The 19,918-nt window shown below is 40.1% G+C and overlaps 1 protein-coding gene across 1 annotated transcript in view; it reads left to right on the forward strand.

Annotated features, from left to right (window-relative positions):
• Window positions 1-19,918, forward strand: part of rxfp2l (relaxin family peptide receptor 2, like) — a 106,670-nt gene that overhangs the window by 68,764 nt on the left and 17,988 nt on the right. Inside the window, exons 9-13 of the mRNA XM_043705268.1 lie at window positions 1,942-2,010; window positions 4,346-4,417; window positions 7,677-7,748; window positions 11,532-11,603; window positions 13,839-13,910. Of these exons, the coding sequence (XP_043561203.1) occupies window positions 1,942-2,010; window positions 4,346-4,417; window positions 7,677-7,748; window positions 11,532-11,603; window positions 13,839-13,910 (357 nt within the window). The remainder of the gene's footprint in view (window positions 1-1,941; window positions 2,011-4,345; window positions 4,418-7,676; window positions 7,749-11,531; window positions 11,604-13,838; window positions 13,911-19,918) is intronic.

Here is a 19,918-nt window from a genome sequence, read left to right on the forward strand (position 1 = left end):
GACTTTAGGGAGTCAGGGGGTGAGTTACTTGCTGCAGGATTCATAATCTCTGACCTGGTCTTGTAGTCATACTTGTATTGTTGGTCCAGTTCAGTTTATGGTCAATGATAGCACCAGACATAACCTCCCTACATTCTACTTTTACATCTTACTTCTACATCCAATTGAGCAAAGAAATTACTCAAGTTCAATCACTAACCCAAGAAAATGCCACTTTTGACAGTGCAGTACTCCCCCAATATTTCATTAAATTGCCATCATGTTATTCATAGTTGAGATTAAATAGAGTTATAGAGTCTAAAAATGTACAGCATGGAAACAGACCCTTCAGTCCAACCCGTCCATGCCAACCAGATAGCCCAACCCAATCTAGTCCCACCTGCCAGCACCCAACCCATATTCCTCCAAACCTTTCCTATTCATATATCCATCCAAATGCCTCTTAAATATTGCAATTTTCAATCGTAAAGTGTTTTAAGTTGGACAAACTGTTACTTGAAATATAATTCTGCAGTATGTAGACAGAAGGGTGGATTAAGAAAGGCAATTATTAGCGAAGGGAAATTAATGACAGATACTACACCTGACATGGAGGTGCCACGGTTGGACTGGGGTAGACCATGTCACAAGTCACATGACACTAAGTTATAGTCCAACTGGTTTATTTGAAATCTCAAGCTTTCAGAATGTTGTTCCTTCATCAGATAAAGATAGTGCACAATCATATGAAAAAGAAATGCTGCACTCTCTGGAATATTAAAACTGTACAAGACAGAAGAAGTGGCAACAATGACTGTACAATGTGCTGAACAAGACAAGTGATATTCCCAGTGATCATGGAAAGGACACAACAATCCTGAATAATATTAATTGTAAATGAATAATAACAATGTCTACTACTGGAAAAGGAAAATTCTCTGCATACTGTGGGAAATGGATGGTTAAAATTGGGAGACAGGAACCATACTGCACCCATCCATGTGATCTACTCATATTTATAATCAGATTTTTCACCCGAACCATGTGCCATTTGAAAATCCTTTGAGAATTCCCTTTTAATCAAATGAACAGTGATTATTTTATGGAGAGAAAACAGAGTTAAAACTGTGTTTTGGAAGGGTCACTGGACTCGAAACGTTAACTCTGTTTGTTCTCCATAGATGTTGCCAGAGCTGCTGAGTCTCTCCAGCAATTTCTGTTTTTGGCTGTCTCAGATCACCAGCATCTTCAGTTTTTTGTTTTCTTTTAGCAGTTATTTTATCTTGAAACCGATATTGTCCCATAAAATGTGGAAGTATTTGCATTTTCTCAACTTAGCACTGACAAATATTGAAGTTGTGTTTAAATCTGTTGATAAATATTTGCATTAGCACACATTGTCAGTTCCTTTTCTGAGACCTTTGGGGGCACAGTAACAGGTTCACTTACATCAGTCATACATCTCACTTTATTAAATTCCATTTAAGGTAGTTCAGCTTATAGCTAGTAACTTGCTGTTGGAGTTTTTAAAGTTTTTGCATTTTAAATTTTAGTTTCTTCTCTTACTTTCCCATTTGACTTGGTTTTTATTTTGTCTTTCTTAAATCAATCTTTCTTTCTCTCTCCTTACTTGTTTCCAAGCTGATTTGCCTGCAATTCCCCTATCTTAATTCATCCTCTTTTTGAGTCTTTGTTCTGTTTCCTTGTCAATTCTTAAATCTTACACATTCAGGAGAGATGCTAGTAGAGCACCAATCACTAAGGGGCCTGATGTACCATGGCTTTGTAATAAGGGATGTGTTGTGTTAACACTGCTGGCACCTTCCATGGTAAAACCCTTCGAGCTGAAGAGTGCAAGAGAAAGCTGCTCTACCCCAGCAGAATGTGGTCTAATGTTTCAGCATTGTATAAAATTTCAGTCCAGAATACTTCATTTTTAAAAAATTCTTCTTCTTCCTTCAGATATATGATAAATAATTCATTGGAAAATATTCCCAATATCTGTTCTGTACTTCCCAAACTGAAATGGCTGTAAGTATGAGAATGCCTTTTAAATTATTTAATATTGGTTGAAAGTTGTGATGATAATGAGAGGCCAAGTATGGACTGTGGAGGTTGACGTAAAATTCATGTAAATCTGTCTCTCGTTATTTTCTTGAAAAGCTTGAGATAAGAAGGGGAAAGGGCTATTCTTGGTCTCTGCATGCTCATACGGAGCTTTAGCTTGATGCCATAGAGAACCTTGTTCCAGCCTTCTGCCTCCTCTTAACAGGGGATGTGCTGCAATGGCCACCACCTGTAAGAGGGGCTGCTGAGACATGAGAACTGTCAGCCATCTCATTGGCCTTCAGCACTCAGAGGCAACATTTTATCTTCAATGGGGCAGATGTTCTATTTCAAGCCACTTAAAGCTGTTAAGTGACTGACAGGTGTGCCAGCTAAGCACAGGCAAGCTCACTTCCATGTGAAATCTAGCTCCAAATTCTCATTCACTCTTCAGGAGATTTTCTTAAGAGCTCATTTTTGATTTTCAGGGGCAGCCTGTAACTTTTATGAGTCTTTCCTTCATTCTTGTTCACTCATTTATTAGATTTTGCAGTCAAGTTGTAAAAACACCTTCCATATTTTTGTTGACCTATAGACTTCTTGGCTTCACATGGAAGCAGAATTAGAATAATTCATCAATATCATTAATAACTATAATTCTTCCATTAAACTTAAGGCCACAAAACACAGGGAAAGCATTAATTTCTATATTTAAATTGATGCAAGAAAATACACATAAGATAGTGACAAAAGTTTATTTCAAAATAACAGAGATACATTTCAACACATGAAAAGCTGCCACTCAAGACAAACCAGTTTGGTATGGTGGCTCGGTGGTTAGCACTGCTGCTTCACAGCTGTAGGGACCTGGTCCGATTCCAGCCTCAGACAACTGTCTCTGTGGAGTTTGCACATTCTCCCCTTGTCTGTGTGGGTTTCCTCCCACAATCCAAAGATGTGCAGGTTAGGTGGATTGGCCATGCTAAATTGCCCATAGTGTTCAGGGATGTGTAGGTTAGGTGCATTAGTCATGGGAAATTTAGAGTAGTAGGGTGGGGAGTGGATCTGGGTGGGTTACTCTCCAGAGGGTCAGTGTGGATTTGTTGGGCCAAATGGCCTATTTCCACACTGCAGGGATTCTATGATCTTCTACAGACGGGTGAGGACATAGTGACAGCATATCTGTCTAAGCTGGAAGATTCTAACCAGGCAAATTTAAATTTTACAATTGACAGTGACATTTCTCTTCATATAATAATTCCTGAACATGTGTGTCCATAAGCTAGAGATTCCACATTCATTTGCAATGAATTAATTACTTCAGTAATTTCAGGCTTTCCTGGTTTCTCAATAATTTGGTATTCCTTTGGTGATATGTTTACAATTTTCCTCTACCTCTGCTGCTTGCAAACTGCCTCAGACCCCACTTCAGTCCCACTCTCCTTGCAGTCTGTCTATATGCTCCCTTGCAGCAACCTCTTTCACCATCATGCTGCTCCCTCTGTGGTCTAACTCCACATCCCCCCCTCACCAACCTTGCCCTTACTCCCTTCCACCATGCCTGACTTCCCTCACTCCCTATGCAGCCTGCCCACCCTTCTGACCTATGCCTTGCTGACTTGCAGCCTGTCCCTTGAAACCTCTTGCAGATCCTTCTTACCGCCTCTTCCCCCCAAGTCTCTTTCTTCTGCTAGTCTCTCAGCCTCTTTCTCACCTCACCCCAAATGATGAAACCCTGCCCCCAACCCACACCATCCCCTGTAGATCTGGCAGATGAATCTCCTGATACTCAGCTTCTCAGCCTCATTCCCGAGAGAAAGCCTCGTGATCTTAACATCCTAGCATGGCCAGGCCTCAGCTTCCTGCAAAAAGCTCTCCTGGCACACTTTTGTTTATTTTTCTCTTTCATACTTACCTGCAAAGTGTTCTTCCAAACAAAGGCTGGTTCTCTTCCACGTTCCCTACTATGTACCTTTCGGGAATTAATTTCCCATCAGTCCCATGTATTTTGAAAAGTGACTGCACATAGTTGTGTAAGCACCCATAATACAATGACATAGCTGTTTAGGTTTCCGATCTCTTTAGAATCACATTGGGATAGAAGGAAATATGGACAATATATTAGAGGGTTATTAGTTCTCACAGACCTTCAACCAAAAACAGAATGTCCAACTTCTAGGAGTTGAAGGGAGAAAATCAAGTGAAAAATTGGATGTGGGGTAAAGAAGAATTGAATGACAAGATTGAATTAAATTTTTTAACATGTATTGCTGTGCAGAGTATACCTACTAATCTTCACAATTTGTTGCAATTGAAATAGGGATGTAGAAGGGAACAATATTGAGTCCATCGAAAAGAAGAATTTTCAGGCATGCAACAAGTTTGATGTCCTGTGAGTATGCCATGGAGCTCTATTCTCTGTAGTTGACTCATTGGTAAGATAATTGTTCTTGTTTCCAGGGAGGAACAGGGTGACCAGTAGACCAGTGCACTTCTCCAATATGGAAATCTCGAACTTTGTTGAGGCTGCAATCAATTACAAAACTGACTTTGAAGGACTTCTGTTAGGCAAGCATAATAAGGATTATGCAACCAACGTGCCTAGATGGAGATACAGATTAATCATGATCTAATTGAATGACAGAATAGGGTTAATGGCTGACTCCTGTTCCTATGCATACAGAATATAAAGGCAGAAAGGGAGTCAGACAGTAAAGCAATAATCATGAAGCATTGCAGTTATAGAGTTGTATATTTCAGCTTACATGCTGGTCAAGAACAGATTGGAAAAACCCTGGGGAGTTAAGGAGACTCAGAGGGCAATAATCATACAACAGTTCACTGGCACTCAAGCAGTCAACGACTTCACAGAGAAATTGGGAGAAGATAGAATATTAGTTTTGAATAAAGTCATTCAAGCTGGAATTTTTTTAAAGCTAGTTTTAAAAAGTGTTTGTAAATGTGAAAAAGAACAGAAGCTAATGAGAAAATATGGTGGAGAAGATATGGTCTTACAGTAACTCTTCAATGAGACAATTCATAGTCTGCCACTCACCCAGCTGAATTGGGAAAAGACCTGATCAAACTGCATGGTTAAACTTGACTGAAACCTTCTTCGTGAGGTGTCAAAAGTTGAATGAACACTGTCTGATCGTTCACTACCTCCACCTGAGTCAGAGATCATATATAGAGGGAGCGGAGCTGGAGGAGACAATCCTGGTGAAGTAAGGTACACGTGGTAGTGGTTGGGAAGATTCTCCCAGTCTTGGAGCAGCATTTCTCAAATGCCATCCTGGCTTTTGACCACTGGCTTCATTGCTCAATGCTAACCTCTAGAGTGGTGTTTGGAATGTCTTCACCAGATAAACATCAAAATTGTTGTGAATTCCCTCGCAAAACATGTATTATGATTTACAAATCTAATTTGACTCCTTCCTGTTCCTTAGCTCATCTGTTTCCTGGCCTATTCTGAAATTGGAGTGTACAATTTCTCAGTTGTGTAGACAGGTTAGGTGTTAAATGTTGCACCTTTTATGGTGGACACTAAAAATAGCACCCGTAGCTGCATTGTGGGACTCCTTTTTGCCCTGAGTCATTTCCATGAGGCAGATATGGGGTGGCGGGGGCCAAGGCTACTGGCCCACATGCCACAGCAGCCAGTCCAGCTCCTTCAAGTCCATCACATCCAATTGAAGGAGCCTTTCTGGGATTTTCTAGTTCCTGCAAGTGGTTTTAGGTGCCTGAGATATAGACTCCTAGAGCTGGAGAGGATCAGCTCTCCTAGACAGGCCTAGAGTTCCTCCTGGCCTATATGAGTACAGCAGCAACAACCACAGGTCACCCTGGAGATGAAATCGCACACCCTGATAAAAGTTACCTAACTGTAAAAGCCATGTTTTTAAAGTTCAAATTGTAAAAGGTTGGAGAGAATGCAGCTCCATTTTTAAGTATCTCTATCTACCTATCCTATATCCTCCTGCTACTTTATGTTGGAAGGCCTTTGATTTACCCTCCTTAAATGGACAGAAATCCCACCCTCTGGCAATTAGTTAGCTGCTCCAAGAAAATTCACTATAATTGGCTATTTCTTGTATGACACAGGCTTCTGATGCCCCTTTAAGTGTGACGGTGGAGTTCAGAAGCCTGAAGGGACAAATCAGTCTCATCTTTCTGCAGCTTTGCCTCTCATAGCTTGTTCTGACTGGAATATTCTTGGCTAAGAACTGTACTGCAACTGAAAAGGCGGGACAGCAAAGAGAAGAACTCAATGAGAGCTCACAATCAAAGAAGAAAACTTGAGCACCTCCTGTTGTTAAGCTTCAAATTCTGTCATGCAAAATATTCTAGTTAAGCCTAGACCTATCATGCCAGGGTCCTTTGTGGAGTTTATCTTATCCCTGGTCCTTTTGCATATCCATTTCCAGGTTGTAAATTAATAATTCTCAATCATTTTCTGGAGCTTTTATCTTTATATACTTGCTATCTAGAATCTATGGGGGGGTGAAATAAATGTATCCAATGGTAGCAAAAAATGGGCCATAGTGAAGTCGTAGCTGTTACAGTAGACTGTATAAAAATATTGGTCTTCTTTTTGAAAATTTAGAATGATTTGCACACACTTGAATTTTATGTCAATTGATTTTCTTAGAGTCATAGAGGTGTACAGCATGGAAACAGACCCTTCGGTCCAACCTGTCCATGCCGACCAGATATTCCAACCCAATCTAGTCCCACCTGCCAGCACCCGGCCCATATCCCTCCAAACCCTTCCTATTCATATACCCTTCTAAATGCCTTTTACATGTTGCAATTGTACCAGCCTCCACCACTTCCTCTGGCAGCTCATTTCATACACGTACCACCCTCTGTATGAAAAAGTTGCCCCATAGGTCTCTTTTATATCTTTCCCCTCTCACCCTAAACCTATGCCCTCTACTTCTGGACTGCCTGACCCCAGGGAAAAGACTTTGTCTATTTATCCTATCCATGCCCCTCATAATTTTGTAAACCTCTGTAAGGTCACCCCTCAGCCTCTGACACTACAGCCGCAACATGACCTCCCAACTCCTGTACTCAATACTCTGACCAATAAAGGAAAGCATACCAAACGCCTTCTTCACTATCCTATCTACCTGCGACTCCACTTTCAAGGAGCTATGAACCTGCACTCCAGGGTCTCTTTGTTCAACAACACTCCCTAGGACCTTACCATTAAGTGTATAAGTCCTGTTAAGATTTGCTTTCCCAGAATGTTGCACCTCACATTTATCTGAATTAAATTCCATCTGCCACTTCTCAGCCTATTGGCCCATCTGATCAAGATCCTGTTGTAATCTGAGGTAACCTTCTTCGCTGTCCACCACACCTCCAATTTTGGTGTCATCTGCAAGCTTACTAACCATACCTCTCATGCTCACATCCAAATCATTTATATCAATGACAAAAAGTAGTGGATCCAGCACTGATCCATGTGGCACTCCACTGGTCACAGGCCTCCAAGTCTGAAATTGAAGTTAATAAAATGAGAATCAGAACCATATTGCATTACCGCTGAAGACCAATGTTTTTTTTAACAAGAATGTATGCTTAATCAGAATTATTGCTTAAATTAGTGATTTTTTGTTCCAATCAGGATACTTTCTTTCTTACAGCGTTCTTCGCAACAATAAAATCAGATATATTAAGGATGATACTTTCTCAACAATGCCATTCATGATAGAACTGTAAGTGACTCTTGGGCTATAACTTTTCAGCTTTTTCATTTTAACAATCTACATACACCCAATTAATTTTACATAGGGAGACCATACCACACTCCCAAATAATACTTAAAAATAGATGCAGTAAAGAAAATAAAAGCACAGGCCTGTCATTCTGTTCCTGAACAGCACTTAACATTCTTTATGGTCCTTTTTTTAACTGCACATAGCTGTGCTTAAAGAGAGTGCAGTAATGTGACTTAAATGCAAATAAATGTCAGAGACTTTGCATTTAATATTGTAAGGGCAAACATAACCCATAAAAACCTGACACTACTGATTTTCCAGCTGCTGTTTAGGCACTATCAGCCTGACAGGATAACGTTATCAAGTTAGTTTATTCATGATGAAATAATTGGGTTTGTCCTTTAGGATTTATTGCTGACTGAGTTTTAATTCAGTGTTGGAGGCTGCCTTCAGTGTTTTGCTCCCTATGTAATTTTCTGTGATATGGCTCATTTGAATTAAGACAACAAGGAAGAACCACAAACCCTCTTGACAATTGCTTGACAGTCATTCATCTGATACCCTTTCTGTAGCACTAGCAATAGTTCATCAGAAAAAGAGTAGTTGCCTGACTAGTTGACCTTACTACAGCTTCATGCAACCCCATTTATTTTCAAAAAGCTTCATTATCAAGCCGTTTCTGCACTTTTCTTTATCCCATTCCACATTAGTTATTACTCAATTTGCTTTATCTGTTATAGAGTCATAGAGATGTACAGCATGGAAACAGACCCTTCGGTCCAACCCATCCATGCCGACCAGATATCTCAACCTGATCTAGACCCACATGCCAGCAACCAGCACATATCCCTCCAAATCCTTCCAATTCATATACCCATCCAAATGCCTTTTAAATGTTGCAATTGTACCAGCCTCCATCACATCCTCTGGCAGGTCATTCCATACACGTACCACCCTCTGTGTGAAAAAATTGCCCCGTAGGTCTCTTTATATCTTTCCCCTCTCACCCTAAACCTATGCCCTCTAGTTCTGGAGTCCCTGACCCCAGGGAAAAGACTTTGCCTATTTACCCTATCCAGGCCCCTCATGATTTTGTAAACCTCTATAAGGTCACCCCTCAGCCTCCGACGCTCCAGGGAAAACATCCCCAGCATGTTCAGCCTCTCCTATAGCTCAAATCCTCCAACCCTGGCAACATCCTTGTAAATCTTTTACACTTCTAGCAAACCCTCTCCAAGGCAGACTGCAGTGGCACCTGAACTTATCAGAGTGCTGCTAACACTTACAGTTTTGCCACAACATGACAAACATATTCAGAACTTTTGAAAATCAGCACAGGATTCTGAGTAGAAAAGTGATGAATTGTCACCAGTCTACTCCTGTCTCACTGAAAATAGTGCAGCCAGTCATTGTAGTAACCCTCCAACTTGGCTGGCAAACTGTTGAATCCACATAGACCAAGGGACTAAATTTGGATCATTCTTCCATCTACATTTCTTCATGAGCTCACAATGTTAATCTTAAAAGCTTAGATACTGTTGCAGAGAATTTCAAACTTGCAACATATAGATCAGTGTTAACTACTCAAAATTGTCATTCAGAATTTACATTAAATACTCAAATTTAATGTAATAGTCACGCATTCTGGCACTCAAACATTCATCTTAAAGCTCTGAAATCTTCCTCAGAAAATTTTCAGGAAAATTCATGTCCCACTAATGTTTCCAAATCCTTAAATACATTTGTACCATGTAATGGCTGATGAGGCTGACGTCCAATGGAATGCCAAAAGGAACTTTGTTTGACAGCAGTGGAACATGAATATTCCTGGACACTTTCTGAAGAAGAAGACAGAGCTTTAACCCAACACACAATCAGGGTAATTGAAAAAGGACACAGAGTACAAACCTGAAATGTTACTAGTTTGAGTTTTTGTCTGCATTGTTTTTCAGGAATTGTATGCATATTTCTGAACATGATTTTAAATGGTAACACATTTTATACCCTCAGTTGTGAAAATACAAGTCTGTGAGCTGTATCAAATTACTGCACCCACACACAACTAATTACTAATTGGGCGACATGCCAGAGGAGAAATGAAAGGAAGAGAATATGATTGAAGCATATTTTCAAGTGAGAGCCATCAAGAAGACAAATGGCACTTTTCTGTTCATTTGAATGACTTTGATAACTAAAGTGAAGGAATCGTGAAGAATGGTTAGGTTGCCTTTGCCCTCATATCCGTCACACTACTTCACTCAATACCTACCGTAAGCAGACCTCAGGGACCATGCAGAAATGAACAGAATACATTTTAAGTAGTTATTCCTGTCTTCACTTTATTAAAAATAGTGTACCTTTCTTTAATAAAAGCTCAATTAGTACATTCACATCCAATCAAGTAGAATTATTTCTCCATATCCACGAGGGTTCAGTTCGTGAGCACTCTTGCAAATGATGAATTTCACAAGTGCAGAGCCTGTTAATAATAGATTAAAAATAGGTTCAAAATCACAGATACACAAGCTTTACCCACAGATGTTGATTTTTATTGGTACTTATTGTTTCGCATGGATAGACAAATTCATGATTTTCATCCCTCATACCACTGAGGGTGTTATTTTACATTATTCACTGGTGGGATGTGGTTGCCACTGACAGGCTAGCATTTATTACCCATCACTAGTTGCCCTTGAGATGGTGATGGTGAGCTGCCTTCCTGAACTGCTGCAGTTCAGAAGCTGTAAGTAGATCCACAATGCCATTAGGGAGGGAATTTTAGGATTATGACCCAGCAACACTGAAAGAAGAGTGATATATTCCCAAGTCAGGATGGCAAAGAGCTGGGAGAGGATCTTGCAGGTGATGGTATTCTCATATATCTGCTGCTTTTGTTCTTCTAGATGGAAGATTAGATTAGATTAGATTAGATACAGTGTGGAAACAGGCCCTTCGGCCCAACAAGTCCACACCGACCTCCAAAGAGCAACCCATCCAGACCCATTCCCCTACATTTACCCCTGACTAATCCACCTAACACTATGGGCAATTTAGCATAGCCACTTCACCTACCTGCACATCTTTGGACTGTGGGACGAACCGGAGCACATGGAGAAAACCCACGCAGACACGGGGAGACTGTGCAAACTCCACACAGACAGTTGCCCAAGGTGGGAATTGAACCGGGTCCTTGGCTCTGTGAGGCAGCAGTGCTAACCACTGAACCACCGTGCCGCCCTAAAGTGGCAATGGGTTTGGAAGTTGCTGTCTAAAGAGCCTTGGTGCATTTCTGCAGTACATCTTGGAGATAGTACACACTGCATTGAGTGTGGTGAGAGCGGATGTTTGTGGATGTGTGCCAATTAAGTGGTCTGTGTTTTCCTGGATGGTGTCAAGCTTCTTGAGTGTTGTTAGAGCTACACTCATCCAGGCAAGTGTGACTATGCTCCAAAGAAGGCAGCTCATTACTAATCTCTTCAAGGCAGTTAGAGATGGGCAATAAATAGATTTTTTTTAGATTTAGATTGTATTGTGATGTGTACTCGAGTACAGGGGTACAAGACTACAGTGAAAAGTGTACAATATCAAATACCGGCCTAACCAGTGACATTCACACCTCATGTTTGAATAATGGATAAAAAATTATTTTGCCCCAAAGGCAGCTTTCCACCCAGCAACTAAATCCGACTCATGTTTCCTGCCTCTACAATGAAAATTCAGCCCATAGTGTTTTTTCCAGCTATAATTTATTTATAAAGGCTGTCTGTTTTGTTTTTAAAGGGATTTGTCTATGAATCAGCTTCAGGAATTGTCTCCCTCAGTATTCAAAGGTTTTGAACAGCTTCATCAACTGTAAGTTGCTGAATTTCTCAATGTTTACTACTTTTCTCATAGTCAGTCACACTTGGATCTCCTTCATTACTGAAATCAAGGGCAAACATAGACCTAGAATAGGCCATTTGGCCCATTAAGCCTGATCCTTTCACAGATCCTGCAAGATTTACACCACAGAGTAATGTGACTTTGGCAGAATTGCTTCTGAACTTCTAAAAGCAATTAAGCAAAACCCATTCACATTATTCATTCTTGGTCACTTGTCCTCCACAGACGGCTGATATAACAGCTAAAGGATTATCATGTTCCGAGAAGATTTTGTGATCTCCATCCTTATGTACCCTACAGCCTCTAATCCCATTCCAAATATAGTCCGCTCTTATTGATGCCATGTACTGTTTTGGAAATCATATGAGGTTTCCAAATTAAATTTAACATTGTGGTTCTCAAGCAGCCAGATGTAATCTGCAACTGAGCAAGGGCACTGCTTCACTGATTATGCAGGAGTTACTTCTGTGTTTGAACTCAGACAGTAAATTGCAGGTTATAGGAATTAATATAAACTAAAATGACAAAGTGTTACACATAGTTCCTCTGCAGCTAATGTTGGAGGAGAGGAGGTGGGAGTATGTATGAATGGAGTTTGGCAGCAAGCCAGGGTTGAATAATGGAGATGAAAAGATGGATGGATATTCATCAGTTTTGCTTGATTACTTTTGGAGTCAATTATTTATACAGAATGTTCTCTTGGGGAATTAAGGGCTGGATAAAGTCCATAAAAGGATAGATTTTACTTGGTCTGGGGAAAAACATAAATTTCTGTGGAGAATCAGTGAAACAGGCTGAACGGTCTCTCATTTGTCACTTAACATTTGTGTCTGTGGAAAGGGGTCAAAGCATCTTTTCTCATTCTGACGCACTCAGTGAGAAAGTGGAAGGACAGGGAAGGAGAAAAAAAAGGGATTGACAAAAGCAAATTTTCTTGGCTCAGAGTGATTACCTGAGTAAGAACTGGATAGGAAAAGCATCCAAAAGAACATATCCGTAAATGTAACTTCATATCAATGTGTATATAAAAGACATCAAAAATTTATCCAGGTTAGGGGCCATGCACTAGATAAATCATAAAATGCAATCTGGGATCTCTAGTCTGGCAGGTCTGAAAAATTCAGCAATGATAAACATGAATATCACACATTCCTTTCCATTTCACACATATGCCAGCATTTAAGTAGGTATTCCAATTTTATACAAATGCAATACTGTCAGCAAAATCAATACAAGTTTGTACATACCAAGGACACTGGACCTACTTTCTATCACTGGGTCTGGACAGAGAAATGCAGTGTGAAAACTGACAAACCTGCATATCATGGAAACCAAGTTTCCTGGTGGTACAAACATTGTTGGCACCGTAAGCAATTTAGCATAAAGCATCAAATCACAAAGGGATGCATGGATCAAGTGTTAAGACTGCGACAAATAGATTTCAATGTGAGATCATCCATCTTGCAACTAAAGAAGGTGATACAGCATGCTTTCTAATGGTAAAAACATTGATAATCAGAAGAGATTTGGAAATGTCCTGAAACATAGAACATTGAAATGTCACGCACAGGAATAAATAATTAAGAAAATGCAGGAATGCTGGCATTTAAACTTAGAAAACTAGAACACAATGGTACAAGTCATGTTTCCACAATACAAAGCCCTGTATGGATTGTATGTCAAGTACTGGGACAAGTCCTGGGCATCACTCATCATACCATGGATTGCTCTTTGAGGGAGTACCACATATGTTTATCAGAATGACACCTGGGCTCCAAAGTTTAAATTGTGCAGTCAGATTACACAAACTAGATTGTATCCCATGGAATAAAGCTGGTTAAAGGGTGATTTGATTGAAAATTTTCAACATATTAAAGGGAACAGAAAATGTAGATTGAGAAAAACTATTTCTGGTTGAGAAATGCCAGACTGGGGCAGTTTCAGCTGAATGAAGCTTGCCACCCATCTAAGTAAGATTACTTGAGCAAAGTAGGCCCTGGAGGCTAACTATCCTCTTGAAACAGTGTCTTAACAAGAAACGAATAATTTCAGGAGACAAAATTAAGGAGAAATACATATTGTGAATTACTCACAGCATGGGAATTTTCTGGAAAATTAAAGTTAAGGATCTCTAAGACCTTTTGGAAGCTTTGAAAAATTTACTCCCATTCTGTTATTTAGCATGTCTTTTCTGGTGCTTTACAGGAATTTATCACGTAACCCAATGAACTATATCCACATGGATCAGTTTGACCACCTTGTTTCTCTTAAGTCACTGTGAGTACAGTTTATCTTGCTTTGATCATTGGTAGAACATGTGTCTGGTTACTGGATGTTCAGTTTTCTTTTTGGTAAGGTGACAACTTTCCCATCAAATGTGAGCCAAATTCAGACTCATTGCAGACAGCTAACTTTGACTATTCATCTTCACATTCAATGGTGTGGTGAACATGTGGCTGAACTCCAAGTTTATAAACAAAAATTAGGGAAGAAACAGGCTGAAACTTAATAGAAATAAAAGGTTTGGATGTATTCCAACTTTATTCAAGTGCATATTTGTGGGTGACATATTATACTTAATTACTGCTCCAGTCTGCTTTTGGATTTCCCAAGGCAAGTAGACAAGAGGGCAACCAAACACTGAAACCTACTCCTTTACTGCACTGCAGTAACCACCAGAAAGTAATGGTTGTAGCCCATTAATAACTCTTGTCCAGTTCCCTTTCTCCCATCGCTGCAGAGGACGTGCCTCAGGCAGAGTTTGTCTTTGCCAAGATTAACCACGCAAATCAATTTGGCCATGTGTATACTAGTTGGCTTTTGTTTTTCTTTCCCAGGAAAATTACTGTTCAAGTGTTAATTCACCCCTTCAATAGTCCCTGTCTATTACTCTTTCAGGGTATCATTACATATAATAAAAACAGAAAATCTCAACAAATCTAGTATCATCTATGGAGACAGAAGAACAAAAGTTAGTGTTTTGAGTCAAATGTGACTTTTTTCAGAACAGCATCTTCAGTGTTATGCTTCCGTATCATTATATTCGATTCTTTTACCTTTATGAACTGACTTTGAACACAGCCCAATAAAAACTGAAAGAACTGTGGATGTTGTAAATCAGAAGCAAGAACAGAAATTGCTGATAAAGCTCAGCAGATCTGGCAGCATCTATGAAGAGAAATCAGAGTTAACATTTCAGGTCCGGTGACCCTTCCTCAGAACTGCCAGAACACGGTCCAGACTTGTGGATTGAAAGTCTTGATTATTTTCTACTGATGTAAATAAATTGTTTGGGCAACGTCAATTACAACAAACATACTGCACGAAACTGGATATAAAAGGAATAGGGGAATTTCTGAGCAGAAATAAGGCAATCAGCTTCTCAAGCCATTTTGTGAAATCAATGTGATTTGCATCTCAATCCCATCTTCCCACTTCTGTCCCATATATCTTAATATACCCTTGATCAACAATAATGTAATAATCACATTTTAAGATTTTCAGTTGACCTGGCCTCCTCAACCTTTTGTGAAACAGTATTCAAGATTTCCATCATCCTTCATGTGAAGAGGTGCTTTCTGACATGTCCCATCAATTATCTAGCTAACCTTAGGCTTGAATAACTGAAACCTCCATATCATTCTGGGTAGAGAATTCCAAAGATTCACCACTCTCATCTCAGTCCTAAGTGGCCTGTGCCATATGGGGAGATGGTGCCCTTTGATGCTAGATGCCCTCAGGCAGGCTAATAGTCTTCCTGTTGAACCCTATTTGAATATTTGAATAAAATCACATCCAATTCTTCAAAGCTCTGGAGAATATAGACATAGTCAATTTAAACTTTCTTCACAGGATATTCCTTCCCTTCCAAGAATTAATTTGGTGAACACCCTCAATGGCAAGTGTATATTTGTGGAGACAAGGAGGTCAAAACTGTACACAATGCTCCAATTGTGGTCTCACCAAGGCACTATATAATTTCAGTAATACTGTACATCTTTACTCCTGCACTTAAATTGTCTTGTAATAAAAAGAATTGTATTTGTCCTCTCACTTGCTTGCTGTACCTTCATGTTAACTTTGAATGACACATGAACAAGGACACACAGGTCCTTTGAAGTTCAACACTTCCCAATCTTTTACCACTTAAGAAATACTCTTTATTTCTGCTTTTCCTACCAACTAAGGATATAGACAGGTTAAGTGAGCGGGCAGAAACTCAACAAATGGAATATGATTTGGACAAATGTGGGATTATGTACTTTGATGGGAAATATAAAAGAGCTGAATAAATTATTTAAATAGAGGAAGACCAGAAAGCTATAGATTGAGAAATTTGGGGGTCTTTGTGCATAAGTCACAAGAAGTAACAGGGAAGGCAAAAGGAATGCCTTTCTTTCTTTCAATGGGAATAGAGCATAAGAATAGGAAAGTCTTGTTAAATTTATACAAACACTCATTAGACCACACCTAGAATATTGTGAATAGTTCTGGATTGTTTTCTAAGGAAATATACACTGACAATGAAGGCAATCCAGAGAATATTCACTGGGTTGATGCTGAGAATGGTGGAGTTTTCTTATGAGGAATGGTTGAGTGAGTTGGTTGTGTATCATTTAAAAGAATGGGAAGAGAGTTTATTGTAATCATAGAATCCATGCAGTGTGAAAACAGGCCATTTGGCCCAACAAGTCCACACTGACCCTTAAAAGAGTATACCACCCAAACCATTCCTCTACCCTATTACTCTACATTTACCCCTGACTAATGCACCTAACCTACACATCCCTGAACACTATGGGCAATTTAGCATGGCCAATTCACCGAACCTGCACATCTTTGGATTGTGGGAGGAAACCAGTGGAAACCCGCACAGACATGGGGAGAATGAGCAAACTCCACGCAGGCAGTCATGCAAGATTGAGATCGAGCCTGGGTCCCTGGCGCCATGCGGCAGGATATGGGACTTGAAAATGCATTCACTGACTTTGACCACTTAGAACATAGAACATAGAACAATACAGTGCTAACCACTGAGCCACTGTATAATATAATATGTACAATATTCGTAGAGGGTTTTGACTGGGTAGATGTTCTTCTTGGAGAAGAGGTTCGGCCTAGAAGGCATAATCTCAGAGTAATGGGTTGAACATGTAGGACAAAAATGAGGAGGAATTTATTTTCTCAGAGGGTATTGTGTCTATGAAACTCTTTACTGCAGGAGGCTGTTGATGCTGTACTATTCAGACTATTCAAGGCTGAGACAGACAGATTTTTAATCAATAACGACATCAAGAGTAAAAGACAGAAAAGTGAAATTGAGAATTATCAGATCACATTGAATGGTGGAGCAGATCAATGGGCTGAATGGCTGACTTCTGTTTCTATGTCTTATGGTCTTATTGTCAAATTAGTTAACCTCATATTTCACCTGTAGTCTTGCATCTTTTGTGTGCTCACCCAGTCTATCTAAATTTCCTTGAAGTGTCTTTGCATCATCCTCACAATCCACCCCTTCACCTAGTTTTGTATCATCTGCAAATTTTGGGATGAGAAGTAACTGGGGATATCAGATGGAGGAGCATGGGTAACTGTGTCGTGGCTGAGGGTAGTGGTGGAATTGGTAGGATATGGGACTTGAAAATGCATTCACTGACTTTGACCACTTAGAACATAGAACATAGAACAATACAGTGCAGAACAAGCCCTTCAGCCCTCAATGTTGCATCAACCTATGAACTATTCGAAGCTCATCCCCCTACGCTATCCCATCATCATCCATATACTTATCCAAGGATTGTTTAAATCTCCCTGTGGCTGAGTTAACTACATTGGCAGGTAGGGCATTCCACGCCCTTACCACTCTCTGAGTAAAGAGCCTGCTTCTGACATCTGTCGTAAATCTATCACCCTTCAATTTGTAGTTATGCCCCCTCATACAAGCTGACGTCATCCTCCAAGGAAAAAGACTTTCACTGTCTACCCTATCTAATCCTCTAATCATCTTGTATGTCTCTATCAACTCCCCTCTTAGCCTTTTTCTTTACAATGAGAACAGACCCAAGCCTCTCAGCCTTTCCTTATAAAAGCTTCCCTCCAGACCAGGCAACATCCTGGTAAATCGCCTCTCTACCTTTTCCAATGCTTCCACATCCTTCCTGAAATATGGCGAGCAGAACTGTACACAATATTCCAAGTGCGGCTGCACAAGTGTTTTGCATAGTTGCAGCATGACATTGTGGCTCCGGAACTCAATCCCTCTACCAATAAAACCTAACACACCGTATATATGCCTTCTTAACAGCATTATCAACCTGGGTGGCAATTTGTGTAAAGTCAGTGAATTTCTTGATGCACTGCATCTAGGTTCTTGAGGCTTGACTGCCAGCATTCATTTCCAGAATCCTCTACTCCATGTGCCTTTTAACTGTGAAAGCTTAACTACAATAACTGTAGTTTATAAACGTAAGCAGTTGTATTGTGGATGCCCTCCTACCTGGCTTCTTCCCCTTCTTGTCTTTTCTCCTTTTCACCTCCTCCACCAAGACATCCAGTGCGGCAGCTGGAAACCTTGGAGACTGCTATCCATAATGTTGCACTACCTCAGATTGTTTTACAGCATAGATTCACATTTTGCAAGCCTCCAAGCACTTGGTCTGGCCACAATGCACCCCATCCTCAAGAAGCCCAGCATAATTTTAAGTGGTTCTTGGAAGTTATGGTTTTAAGCCCTCTGCTAATGCTTATAGCCAATTTAGAGCACAGCTCAGGTTGAGCATGAAGTTAAGACGCCAGCTGCATTTCAATCAATAGGTGGACTTAATCCTACCTTGAGATCCTCACAGGGCCGATCGAATTTAACACCCATGCTACCTGTCTCTCCATGTTATTAAAACCTTCAATCATCTTAACAAACTCAATTAGATCACTCCATAAACTTCTTTACTCAAGAGAATTATAAGTCCAGTCTATGCAAAATGTTCTCATAACTTAACACTTTTCAACCCACTACCATTCTGGTGATTTTGCACTCCTTTGAAAGACAGGATATCCTTCCCGAGTTGTGATGTCCAGAACTGAACACAGTGCTCCAGACCTAACCAAGCTTTATATAACTGACATAACTTCTATTGCTTTGTGTTCCAGTCCTCTTGAGATAAAAGCTAACACTGTATTAGTGTTTTTAGTTGTTTATTGCACCAGTCTGCTACTGGTTTCTGTACATGAATGTCTGAATCTCTTCTCACCATTTTAAAAAATACTCCAATCTATCTTTCTTATATCTAAAGTGGTGATCTCAAACGTTGACAGATTAAGCTCAAATCTATGAGGTTTTTTTTGTTCTTTGTTCTTTCCTGACTGTCACTGCAAGGCCAGAATTTGATGCCCATCCTTCATTGTCCCTGAACTAAGTGGCTTGCCAGGCCACATTGTTAGGGAATAGAGGCACATGCAGTCCAGATTGGGAAAAGATGGCAAATTTCATTCCCTTAAAAAGTATTAGCAAACTAAATAGGTTTTTGCAACAGTCAATAACAGTTGCATGGTCCCCAATTCAACATTTCTTTATTAAATTCCACCAGCTTCAATGGAGGTATTTGAACCCACGCCCCCAGAACATGAGCGTGAGTTCTGAATTACTGGTCCTGTGAGATTACCACTATCTCGCCTTCGTTGACTTTTTTAGTTCCATGCTTAATAATTCACCTAGTTTGAAGCTATCAGCATACTTGGATATATGACCCTCTAATCCTTTGTTAAGTCATTTCTATATACAGTGAAAAGTTGAACACACTGTACCAAATTCTGGAGAACTCCAGGAGTAATCTATAGTATTGTCAATTTGAGTACAATGCATTACCCCCAGCCTCTGTCTCTGACCGTTTAACCAATTTCTTTTGCAAGTCAATACATTACCTTCAGTTCACACGGTCATTTACATAGAACATAGAACATAGACAAATACAGCGCAGTACAGGCCCTTTGGCCCTCGATGTTGCACCGATCCAAGCCCACCTAACCTACACTAGCCCACTATCCTCCATATGCCTATCCAATGCCCGTTTAAATGCCCACTGCTACTGGCAGGGCATTCCATGAACTCACGACTCGCTGAGTAAAGAATCTACCCCTAACATCTGTCCTATACCTACCACCCCTTAATTTAAAGCTATGCCCCCTCGTAATAGCTGACTCCATACGTGGAAAAAGGTTCTCACGGTCAACCCTATCTAAACCCCTAATCATCAAGTCACCCCTAAACCTTCTTTTCCCCAATGAAAACA

Source organism: Chiloscyllium plagiosum, chromosome 15 (genome assembly GCF_004010195.1).
Source record: "Chiloscyllium plagiosum isolate BGI_BamShark_2017 chromosome 15, ASM401019v2, whole genome shotgun sequence".
Classification (NCBI taxonomy): domain Eukaryota; kingdom Metazoa; phylum Chordata; class Chondrichthyes; order Orectolobiformes; family Hemiscylliidae; genus Chiloscyllium; species Chiloscyllium plagiosum.